At 33.5% G+C, this 13,623-nt stretch overlaps 1 protein-coding gene across 1 annotated transcript; it reads left to right on the forward strand.

Annotated features, from left to right (window-relative positions):
• The first annotated feature begins 3,408 nt into the window (after nt 1–3,408).
• LOC132056984 (patatin-17-like) lies at nt 3,409–10,033 on the forward strand. Its single transcript, XM_059449398.1, is given in 8 exon segments — nt 3,409–3,658; nt 3,974–4,022; nt 4,025–4,154; nt 4,280–4,442; nt 4,560–4,721; nt 6,801–7,106; nt 8,558–8,700; nt 9,730–10,033. Coding segments are annotated over 8 exon segments (1,179 nt in total). The 5' UTR covers nt 3,409–3,490; the 3' UTR covers nt 9,788–10,033.
• Nucleotides 10,034–13,623: the final 3,590 nt, after the last annotated feature.

Below are 13,623 nucleotides of genomic sequence, written 5' to 3' on the forward strand. Positions count from 1 at the left end.
CTCTAGCCACACACTAATACAGCTAAGCTAACTCCAGCCTAGTGTACCACTCAAGAGCTTGTGGAAGAAACCTTGAGAATTTAGAATAGCTACAAACAGCTTCTTTTTATGGAAGAGTAGGTTTACAGTTTAAGCACAAAAGAACAAAGATTCAACAACCTAAGGACCTAAAATATCTTCATTTTTGGACCTGGTCCTTCGGGTTGCTGAGGCTCTGTTCTTGAGGAACACCTTGAAAGGTGGAGACTTGCACTTTGTATGGAGCAATTTTCGGATTGTGCAAGAATAAGTTTTCTCTTGGAAGATGATGCCTTTATATGCACGGAGAGAGAGAGAGAGAGAGAGTAGAGATGACCACTCATGAAATCTGGACCGTTAATCATTGGCCTTGCTGAGGTACTATTGTACAGCTGCATTGTACTTTTCAGCAACACGCTTTACAGCTGTGGATTTGGACCTTCAGCTTCAGTGACCAGGATCTTTATCTGGAGGAACCTGGTTCTTCATCTGTTCTTCGAAAAGGTTGTAAGTACTGGATACATTGTCAAGAGCTCTACAGCTGTATTGTTGGCTGAGCAGGCTGGAGACCTGATCCCATCTGGTCCTTCTGAATCAACATATCTGGTCTCTCATATATGAGCAAATCCTGTAGGCATCTGATTCTTTAAGGAGCATGTTAGAAAAAAACATATGATATATCATGAGGTTAACCAAGTTCAGATAGGTGAACCTAATTGTATCTGTTTCCTTAGGGTTTGTCATGTCATCAAAACATATCAGTTCTTATCACATGCCTAATGTCCAATGCTCAAGGCTCACCTAATAGTTCTTACACAGATTATGTGTCAAATTCCTTAGTTAACACTATTGACCCTCACAAATATATCCTTTAAAAAATGAATGATGCTTAATAGTTTTTTCAATCCAGATTGAGAGTAACTCATATAACATATCGAAGTTTACCATTTGAGAACATTTTCAGAGTGAATATCACTTAACACTTCATTTAAAAATACATAACCGAATCTTACATCTTCAATTGTCATTGGTCTTCATGTTTTTGTCCTATGTCTCAAAAATATCATATTTTATTATTTCGCTATGAAAGACATTTTGTTTTTATTCATGAAGGAGTGATGTTTTAATTTAATTATAACACTTATAAAGTTTATTGATTATTTTCTTTTAGGAAGGTAAATCGCATAGTATGATAGTAATATATTTTCAGAAATTTTGATTATTTTATTGTTTGAAAGTTAAGATGTTAGAGTTGATTTGCATCTCATAATAGATTTTATGTCAATGCATTATTTATACTGGTAAAATCATGCTAGAAGTTTTGTTTTCTATGAGTTTCTTATGTTTTTTGTTTTAAAACTATTAATGTATTTTTTTAAAATAATTTTTGTGTTATTATTATATTTATTTTACTAAATTATAAATTAAAATTCTAAAGATCCATGTGCCTTTTCCCACACCCCGTGGTAAGTAAAATGCCCCACCTCAGGCCCACGCCTTTTAAAACACTACTTGTTATATGGATTCCACTTTTTCATCTAAACTCATTTCATATCATCAAAAGACTAGATAAAATAAAAGTTTATGTATATATCCGGCGGTCTCACACACATTGTGTGTGAGGGGGGGGGGGGTGGGGGGGGAGGAGGAGACCACCACGACTCCTCTCTTATCGAGAATCTATACATCCCTTATTAGTAGTGTCTGGAAAGCTATCGCCCGGGCACATGTTTAGGTTCAGTCTCAATAGAAAATAAAGTGCAGCACCTAACAATGCATCTTCACAAATCAAGAACTACGAGATCACCTCTTTCATTCTGAGGTGACAGAGGGATCGTATCATTCGAGCCTTTTTGTTCTTGACTTGAAATGAGAGCAAGTTTGTAATAGAATTCGAATTCTAATATTTCATATGATTTTAGGTCTACCCTGTCCCCTTTTAATACCTTCATTAATCATAGTTTCACACATATGGACCGGTGCATTTGTAGGTTGACGCAAGACATGCATGCTCAAATTATCTCAACCAACCTTCTCGTATTTTATTCTCAATGCGATCTACTTGCACTTTTTGGGGAATGTGGTCATTTTTTATCTTATCTAATAATCTTGTATGACTGCATATCCATCTTTGCGTTAGTAACTCTTAATACTTACATGGGGATATGCTGTGCTTTAATAGCCTAACCTACCGTATAACGTACTAAGGGGTCATTTGGTAGCTAGATAAGAGACAAGTTATTCATGTATTAAATTCTGCATTAAGTTATATCATATTTGGTAGCTAGTAGAGAGACACCTTATTCATGTGTTAATTTTTGCATACTTATACCACGTTTAGTAGCTAGTTAGGAAGTCAGTTATTCATGTACAAAATTAGTACGACGTTTGGTTTGCAATTTAGAAACCCATATAACTAATACATGTATAAGTTATGAGGGAATCTATATATTATTTTATGCGGGGTAGAAGATGGAATAGTTAATACATGGATAACTAATACATGAATAAAAAGTTGAAATGAAAATATTACCCGTATCATTCCCCATTTAAATGCTGTCCTTTTCTAAACAATAATTTCAAATTAATTTTTTAATATAATATTTTACTGTAATATTTTAATAATTTTTAAATAAATAATATTTTAATTTTAATCGTAAACAAATATACTAATTTTAACAAGTATATAATATTTATTAATTTAATATAACAAACCAACATCCAAAGAAATAATTTATGCATAACTAACCCTGCATAACTAATGCTTGTATTATTAATACCTGCATTACTAATACCTGCATAACTAATACCTGCATAATCCTAACGAGCTACCAAACGACCCTTAAGTTACTAAAACATATTCCTGGCTAATAAGTATCGATTATATATATCTTTTTAGGAATTTTTACCTATATATGTAAAATTATAAATCTAATTACCGCTATTAGGGAGGTTCCCATTTAATTATCTAACATAACTATATTCACAAAATTGTACACAGAATAAGAGATTAGACTCTAATCTTCCTCATTTGATGCTCGCACAATTTTGTTCTCTCTCCCTCTCTATCTTTCCCAAACACTCATCTTGAAAGTAACTTCCTTATTAGTAATCTAAAGCAAGGCAGTATTTCCTAACTTTACACCACCCTGTTTTACCATGAGAAGTATGTTTTCTGAAGTGATAGGAAATTAAATTAGGAATAGTTATTGCAGTGAAAAGGAGAGTGAGAGCCACTTGCAGCTGTGAATTATGAGGTGGACCTACGAAGAGCCACTTGTCCAAGGAGAAGAGTGCCTCACACAACTTTTGTTGATAGCGTGAAGCACAAAATAAACGTGATTCATATAACTTACACTGTTTACGTGGTTATATAAACCTACTTGTTAGATGATGCCCAAGGCACCAAGAAAATCTTAATACTAGAGCTATTAGTTGCTACTTTTGTAATCCAAAAAAGATACTGTTAAAAATGGCAACTATTAGATCTTTTTTAGTTTTACTCTTTTTGGTACTAACAACTACTGGAACATCATCCCCTGAGGTGGGAGAAATGGTGACAGTTCTTAGCATTGATGGAGGTGGCATTAAAGGAATCATTCCTGCTACTGTTCTTGCTTTTCTTGAAGGCCAGCTCCAGGTATCGTAAATACAATCAAACATCTCTATGATAGCATTGTTTGTCTCGATAACTTTTGGTTACTATATAGCGAAATATTGTTATAGAGAACATGCATGTAACATAACATAACATGAAATCGGTTCCACAAAAAACTTGAGTACTGTAATAATGAAATGTTGTTATACAGAATGACTATTATAGAGAGGTCTGACTGTATGTTTTTTACGTACATGAGGCATCACTATTTCCTTTTACACATGAATTTGTATTATTTCAATGCTTATTTTTCAATGTATAAACGTATCTGATCAATGAAGGACTATTTTGAGTCAGGAATTGGACAATGATAAAGATGCAAGACTTGCGGATTACTTTGACGTGGTTAGGGAACAAGTACAGGTGGCATATTGGCCACTATGATAACTGCTCCAAATGAAAATAATCGGCCCTTCTCTGCTGCCAAAGATATTGTATCCTTTTACTTTGAGCATGGCCCGAAGATTTTCCCACCTGGGTACGTAACTTTTATACATAAATAGCGTATAAATGTTTTTGTACTAACATCACTTAAAAGGTAGTATCAGTATAAATTTGCATTTATATTTTCCAGTAATAAAACAAGTTTGGTTTCTATTGCAGTGCCTGGCCTCCATTATTTGCCCCCAAATATAATGGAGAATATCTTCACAAAGTTCTACAAGATAAGTTGGGACAGACTCGTTTGCATCAGGCTTTAACAAATGTTGTCATTCCGACCTTTGACATCAAGAAGCTTCAGCCAATAATATTCTCCAAGTCAAAGGTAAGTCTTCCATACATAATATAAGTGCAAATAATGCCCTTTTAAGTCATTGACTATAAATTTTGTAATATTTTTTTACACGTGTAGTAACTATTCCTTATTTTGAAACAAATACAGTTGGCAAATTCTCCTCATTTGGATGCTAAGATGTCTGACATATGCTATGGCACGTCCGCAGCTCCAGTTTATTTGCCTCCACATTACTTTGTGACTGATGATGTTCAAGGAAATCAGTATGAGTTCAATCTTGTTGATGGTGGTGTGGCTGCTGGTAATCCGGTACATTCATTAATTCCCTCATATAAATCAAATGATCATGATCATCTAAATTTTTAAACCTTCATTACTAGCTATATATTCCAAAAAAAAAAATAGGGTCTTGTTGATTATTTCATCATTTAAAATGTCACTTTTTCAATAAACATTTCCCGTACTCAATGTTTCTAGCTAGCCAATAAACCAAATCGTGTATTTACTAATTCTCTATTGACTTGATATACCTCATAACAAATTATTGATTAAGGGTGCGTTTTACTATATTATTCTTCTTAATGGTTATTTAAAGTTATAATTTCAATAAATTGAAGTGTGGATACTTAATACTAAGGGTAATATAGAAAGAAAAATAATAAATTTCTCTTTGCTTTATTAAAATGGATAAGTAAAAAGGAAAATTTTTATTATAAAAAAGAAAGGAGGGAGAGTAGATTATTCCCTTTTAGCACCAGAAAAATTAATATACATTTAAAAGGGCTTTTCTATTTTTGGCCCATCGGTTGAAACTAATTACGGGCTTTAGCCAAAATATACAAAACCTTTGTTCTGATTATGTATATTTGAATACAGTATGTATATATTTATAAACATAATATACAAAACCTATACATACTATTTATATATACAGTCAAACCTCTCTATAGCAAAGATCATAGTGTCCAAAATATTTTGGTTGTTATAGAGAATTGCTGTTATATACCTATAACAACATTTTTCATTTAAATAATAGTTGGCTGTTATAGGCAAAAAGATACATAAAATCTATTTTTTTATTAGTTGTAAAAAAAATAACAAATTATTTAAAATTTTAAATCTCAAAGATATGAATCCTACACTAACTAAACATTAAAGAAAGTTAATACAATTTCAATAAATTCATAACTGAATGTATAAAGTTTTAAGCTCTAAGGTGCATATTTTAAATCTATAGTACCTGAAAATTAAATTATTTCAAGATTGATGGGAGAAATTTTATTGTAGCTTGTTTCGTAGAATCCAATCTATTAATGGTGATATGACGCTTGAATTTACGAAGATTTGCGTCTAAACTTTCAGCAAATGGGTATCCAATTGCTTTCCCTTGAAGGGAATCTAAGAATTGAATTGTTAAATCTTCTAACCCGGTCCAACTAACAATAGGTTCAGGTTCAGCACTTTCATTGTCGTCTTCGGCTTCCATATTCTCTTATTCTTCGTCCACTACAATGATATAGGCAATAATCTCTTCATCAGTGAAAGCTTCAATGATATGACGTGTTGCATCAAACTCCACATATGTATTCATATGTAATATTTTGTCATAAATATAGTAAATTAAGGTATCAAATTAAATATTTGGTCAAAATATATACTAATTATTGGTAATCATAGATCTTCTATTTTTATAAAGATGGTTAATAATTACATTACCAAAAAAGCAGATAGTTGTTATATGGGGGGTGATTTTACAAAGAGCGTACTGTTATAGAGTTGGTTGTCTTGTTGTGGGTAAAATGTTGTTATAAAGAAGTAAAATATAACATAAAAAATCAGTTTCGAAAAATCTTAGCTGTTATAGAGAGGTGTTGCTATACGCAGATGCTGTTATAGAAAGGTCTGATTGTACTCCATATGTCCCAATTTATGTGACACGTACCCTTTTCTTTTTGTCCTAAAAAGAATATCACCTTACTATAATTAGAAACAACTTAACTTTAAAATTTCCTCTACCCTTAATGAAATGATTTATGGTCACACAAATGTCTAAGATTTGTTTTAGACCACACATTCAAAAGTCTTCCCCGTTCTTTCTTAAACTTTGTGTCAAGTCAAATGGTACCACATAAATTGAGACAGGGGGAGGCTTTGAAACTTGTGGTTTAAAACAATTAATAGATACTTGTGGCTGTAAATCATTTCATTAAGAGTTAAAGAGAAAATTTGAGATTAATTATTTCTAAATATAAAAATTTATCATTTTTCTAACAGACTAAAAAAGAAAGTGTATCACATAAATTGAAACAGAGAAAATATACAAAGCCTATACATTTACTGATTATTATTCTTTTGAGCGGTTAAAAAATGTAATTATATGGTTGACAGGCCTTAATTGCCCTTAGCACAGCAACCAAACGTGCAACAGAAGCGGATCCAAAATACGCCTCTATCAAGGCACTGAACTACAAACAGATTTTGGTGCTCTCATTAGGCACTGGCACTACTGACGATTTTGATAAGACATACACTGCACAAGAGGCAGCTAGCTGGGGTGCTGTTGATTGGAAATATCATAATAATTCCAGCCCTGCAGATGAAATGAGATCTGCAGCAAGTTCTTACATGAATGATTATTACATTGCTACTATGTTTCACGCTCTTGGTGCTCAAAAGAATTACCTCAGGATTGAGGTAAGCCTAAAATTTATCATTATTTGAAGTTGATAGATTCCTAAGGCTCGAACTTGTTAAATTTTTAGAGAGAGCACACTTTTGTTTTCTACTAACAATTATATTTTCAAGTTGATTTGTATGATTATCTTATTTAAAAGTTTAAACTGTTAGAAAGAGTACACTTTTATTTACTTGCAATTATATTCTCAACATGCCGTCACATGTGTGGAGCTAATTTTATTTATGGGTCAAGCATAGGGGTGGGCATGGTACGGTATTTGAAACTTCGGTACGGTAATTTCAGTTTTCGGTTTCTAAAAATACTATACCATTATAGTACCAAATTAATTCGGTATGGTTCGGTTTTGGTATTTTACAGTACACTAAATCGGTACCATAGTTTGTCCGACTTCGACTTACATATACTCATATCGTGGATAATTATGACTTCCGCTACTTAAGAAACGTCTCAATTATTATGTACTAAACATCTCTCACATGTAAAAATATTCAAAAGAAAGTACAAGTAATCCCCTTCGTAAATCAATTACACAAAAAAGACATTTAAATCAAGATAGAATAATCAAAGTTCCAATGTTTAAATAATTATTTTTCTAATAATACTAGTTTATATATTTGTTAGAATTATAATACTAAGATATATGAATTGTATATGTAATTATATACTTCGGTATGGTATTCGGTATTTTCTTTATGAATACCGAATACCGTACCGAATACCAAATTTTTTAAAAATGCATACCAAATACCGTACCAAATACTATAATACCGAAACCGCGGTATAAAAATTTCGGTTTCGGTATGGTAATCGGTGTCTACCATACCATGTCCACCCCTAGTAAAAATACACAAGCACGTGGAGTTTTTTTATTTTTTTATTTGTTCAATCTGAGGACCTCTACCTTCTCTGATACCATATTAAATTGTGTGGCTATCTTATCTAAAAATTAAGCTAAGCTATTCGTGTGAACACATTTTTATTTATTTACAAGTATATTCTCAATTGAACTCAAGATCTTTGAATTAGGGCGAAGAATTATCGTCCATCTCACCACAACTTTCGGTGATTATTATAACCAATTACTCTTGTAGTAGATTTATTACAACGGTCACTCCTTATTCTTGGCTCCATTTGTGACATTAGAAGGTAGGTTTACCGAGTCTTTTTTTCTTTTCTTTTTTCCTTTCTTGAAGTCAGAAATTGAAATTTTGGCATGGCACAAATTTTGCCCAACTAAACTTGAGCCGGGGAAAAATAAAAGAAAAATGGAGAACATCTTTTACTCTCTTGTTTCCTACTCAAAATCAAGGAGTGAAAATTTCCTTTACCATTTGCTCTCATTTTTATCGTTTTGTTCCTTCCTCTTACTTATCCTAGTTCGAGAATTAACCATAAATAATTAATTGGTTATATAATGAATCATCGCTTTCTTTATATGTAATATCAGGAAAAAGCGTTAACAGGCTCAACTACCGTAATGGATAATGCTACAGAGGCTAATATGAAATTACTGGTACAAGTTGGTGAAAACTTGTTGAAGAAACCAGTCTCCAAAGAGGATCCTGAAACCTTTGAAGAAGCTCTAAAGAGGTAAACCACACACACGCACATATTTAGAGTCTGTTCTATTCCACTTATCAATTTTTTTTTTAGTTGTAATCAATTAGTTAGATATCAACCTTAGAAAATGAATATATTTTATAGATTCAAATGGCACTTTTGATATTGCCCTTTTGATATGTTATAGACATACTTATTTTAAGATCATAAGATTCCCAAATATATATATATATATATATATATATATATATATATATATATATATATATATATATATATATATATATATATATATTTCTAAAATTTTGTGCTCAACAAATTAAGATACATAATAAAATGAAGAGAGTATTATTATCATAACTATTCAAAATTATAGTCAAAAGTTACTCTTAATTTTGGCAAATTTGACTGTCCACTATTAGAAACGGGTTTTTTTCCTTCCACCGACACTCAATGGGAAACTTTTGTTATAAGACATGATTTTCCCACTTCATTCCCGCCGAACTAGCTCATCGGGGAAACGGATGGTAGGAAACAGGTTTCCATTGGAACGCTGGGAAACTTCCTAATTTTTCCGTGTGAAAACACTACTATTTAAGTTTTTCCTATTGACATTGAGTGGGAATAGCCACTAAATATTTTTCAGAGGGGAAATAGTGATACTTTAATAGTGGTGAAAATGAAAGTGATCTACAATACAGTCAGGGGCGAATTTGTATATTAACTTTGGGGCATGTGAAGCTATGGTCTCTCCATAAAACTAGATATTTTATGTATGTATTTCTAAAATTGGTATGATATTATCTGTTAGAACCCATGCTACAAGAAAGCTAAATGACGCACTTGCTTGAAGGTTAAGTTATTTACCCAAAGGACTAGGGATCAATTCCCAGTTAACACATTTTCTCCTTTTTGTTTTTAGTGGTGAACTCATGTTCTAGAAATTCTAGATTCGCCTTTGAATACTGTTACATGTTGATATATCGCGCGTTGCTCATTTAGGTTTTTAGTTTCTCATAAATCTATTTTATTGGTAACTATAATAGTTTTTCTTTGTAGGTTTGCAAAGTTGCTCATAGAAAGGAAGAAACACCATGCAAACAAAGCGTCTCAATAATTCTAAGGTCTCCTGTTTTATTAGTACTTACTGTGTGCTAAGAATAAGCGCTTGCAAAGTTTGTATTATGTGCATGCATTAGCCCGTCAAATCTTGTGTTATTTTAGAATTATTTAAGTTTTTCAACCGCCAAAAGGAGGAGAGGGATAAATTTCAATAGAAATGTCCCTCTATGTAATATGCTAAGGAGTGCCTTCTCGTTTTGTTAAATAAATAAATAAATTATCCTTCTATGCAAAAATAAAACGTTTCATGATTCTGCGCGGTATGCATTTGGATGTTCTGTTTCTTCGCGCAATAGATTTAAAGAGCTTCATAACCTCATAACTCATTAACTAGGGCAGAATGGCCCGTGAACGTGGAGGAGGTTTAGCGGATATATAGTCAGCTTTATTCGTAGAAAGTAGAGTAACGATGCCAAAATCTTTCAATTAAACAGCAACATGGATGCACACAGAGGCTGCACACACATATTAAGATTACAAAGATATGCTTAATGCTACTCCATTTGGTAAGGAGCTGAGCTTTACAAAATGACCAAAGATTTATGTAATATTTATGGACATTCTATTTACATATTAGCAAAATGCGATGCATTGACAGCCGAGGTGGAGCCCTTTTTGTTGTGATCTTCCATAAGAAAGATTGAAGAATAAAACTTCAGGTAATGCCGATAAAATTGGGCAAATCATTAAAGCACTGAGAAAGCTAACATAACTTCTTGAGAAAATATAAAGCAGACACATAGAACTTCATACACCATACACACTTGCAGTGGCCCAATAATGTGAAAATCAACATCATTAGTTTTGTTTTACTTTGTTTTGATATGAAATCAAAGAAAATAAAAAGTTGGTCAGGTAACACGCATAATTCATAAAAAAAAGATCTTGTATTGCACCCAATTTTACATCGGCTGTATGTTTACATAAGCTATTTAAAATAAAAGTAGTTATCTTTGGATATACATAAATCCTGGTTACTTTATAGTTGCAAAGTTTACTACCATAAGCTAATTCTTGCCCTCATCCATCTGCAAAAAGTTCAACATATATAGCAATTCAAATCCCAAAATAAAAAAGATATTTAGATGAAAAAAGCAAGGATGAGCAAAGTAAAAGAGGCAAACTAAGAAGGTTATAATACCTGTACTCAGCTCCTCCGCTAGTTCGTCCATATAAGACGGAAGGTCGATATTACGAGGATTATAGCCACAAAAAAAAACTATTCTTAAATCTTTTTTTTTAATTAACTTACATCCATCATGTGGATATGCATCTTATTTACTCCAGCAAAAACTTACATGATGCATCATAGAGAGTTCAATGGAACTCCTATTTGTAGTCCAGAACAGGCTCTGGACTATATACAAAAGAGTTAGCTTACAAAAAAATTAGCCTTATCATACCTAATTCTAATACTAGGTAATTGACTTTTGTCAAGGTGATAAGCTCCTTTAGCAGCTGCTGGAAGTTGTTGCCAATTGAGAAAGACCTGATTCCCATCTATTGTTACCCTATACTTGGCAAGTCCAACAACAACTTGATTTGCCTCCCTATAGTAGTGCTCCACATTGTAATCCATATTGCTTAGCATCCCCATAATATCATCAATGACACTTTTAAGGTTGAGGTTATTAGTTCCCTTATCTTGTAACATATCCACCACAATCTTAGAATCCAACTCCAATGTACAGTTTGACAAACCATTCTGCACACACCATTGGACCCCAAATTTAGCTGCATAGGCTTCAGCTACATTATTGCTGTGACAATCAAGGTTAGCAGCAAAAGCCATGATCATGTTACCTTCTCCATCTCTTACTATGCCCCCAATACCAACTCTAGTACTAGAAAAGCTACCATCAGTATTAATTTGCACTTTGTTTGGGATAGGTCTCTCCGACTTCACAATCTTCCAATTAGCAGTAGGCCAGCCCAGTTGTTAGTCAGATAGACTGAGGGAAAGGATTGCTTGATGTCCATTTTAATATTCCACCAAATCTGGTTTTCCATTCCTCTATGTTAGATCTTTTTTTGAGTGTCATATTTACTTGAACATCTCTGTCTCCAAAGTTCGCAGCAGATGATCACTGGTAGTATATGCAAAATCATCTTGTGAATATTGTTCTTTCCTTTAGCTTGCCATCATTTCCTCAGGTTTCTTCTAATGCTCCAGTTAGTATCCATTACTAGTCCTAGTGGTGCTCTAAAATAATTCAATACATGTCTTGCAGCTGCTCCCTCAATGAAAAGGTGATGCAAAGTTTCCTATTTTGGTTGTGGACAACAACAACACATAGAAACCATATTAATATGAAACTTGCATAGAGCATCATCCAAGGGAAGTTTCCTATGGATGATTCTCCATGCAAGAAAAGATGTTTTAAAAGGAAGATTGGGATGCCATACCTAACTGGTCAAGAACTCTTCTTGGCTCTATTCCCTTATGAGATTCTAGGCAATCTTGGTTGTGAATTCTCCCTTTGCTCTAGGCTCCCAGATAGCATAATCTGCCTTGGACTGACTACCAATATTAATCATTAGAATGTGCTGGACCAGTTGGTCTGGTAATACACTGCTCAGTTTGTCCCTACTCTATGTACCATTTTCTATAAAGTGTTTCACCTTGATCTTAGAATATATGGGCTGACTAGAGCCCTGATAGGCTAAGGCACCCTTTCCTGTCCAATTATCCCACAAAAAATTACTACTTCCATCATGAATACTCCATATGATATTGCTTTTTTGCTTTGCCTTTGATTTGCATCAATTTTCTCCGTGTAGTTGATTGTGGAGCATTAATAGCTTTGGCCACTGGGTGAACCCTGGAGCAATATTTAGCTTTCACAAATGAAGCCCATAAAGAGGACTGAGTCCTAAAACTCCACCATCTCTTATAAGCAAAGCAATCACTGATGTCTTGAAGCAGCTTGACCCCAATCCCACCTTCTTCCTTCTCAGTACAAAGTTTATCCCAAGCTTTCCAATGGTACTTTTTCTTATCTCCTTGCTCCCCCAAAAGAAATTGGCAAAATGTTTTTCAATAAGCCAGAGAGTGCTTTTAGGAGGAGTTATAGCAGCTAGAGTGTAAGTTGGAATTTCCTGCAGAACACTCTTGATCAGTACCATTTTGCCTCCATAGGATAGGTGTTTCCCAAACCAGCCAGAGAGCTTCATGGCAATCTTGGTAGCCAAATCATCAAAATACTCAATTTTCTTTCTTCCAGTATACAAAGGGCACCCCAAATACGTAGAGGGAAACTGTTTATGTCTAAACCTAGTACTGTTAATGATTCTGTTGATCCTGTACTGCGAAGTCTTCTGGTGAGTACAGAAGAAACTCTTATCTTCATTCACCTTTTGGCCTGAACTTATTTCATATAACTTGATTTGTTTTATAATGAGTTTGATCATCTTAGTCTTGCCAGTACTAAAGATGACAATGTCATCTGCGTATGCCAAGTGGTTAATCTGAGGCCCACTCTTCTTCATAGTAAATGGAGTGAACTGAGGGTGCTCAAATAGCCTCTTCAAAAGTCTAGACAACACTTCAGATCCCAGAATAAAAAGAGAGAGAGAGAGAGGATCTCCCTGCTTCAATCTTTAGGAGGAACTAAAAAGACAGTTCTTCTCCCATTAATAATAATGGAATACCAAACTTGTGATATCAGTCTCAAAATAGCATCTATCCACCAATCAGAAAACCTAAATTTTTTTAGAACAATGCTCAAGAACTTCCAAGAAATCATGTCATACGTTTTAGCCATGTCAAGTTTGATAACACTATTACTCCCCCTTATTGGCTTTAGAGATGTCATGGACTATCTCCTGAGC

The sequence above is a fragment of the Lycium ferocissimum genome, chromosome 1 (assembly GCF_029784015.1).
Source record: "Lycium ferocissimum isolate CSIRO_LF1 chromosome 1, AGI_CSIRO_Lferr_CH_V1, whole genome shotgun sequence".
NCBI classification, from domain to species: domain Eukaryota; kingdom Viridiplantae; phylum Streptophyta; class Magnoliopsida; order Solanales; family Solanaceae; genus Lycium; species Lycium ferocissimum.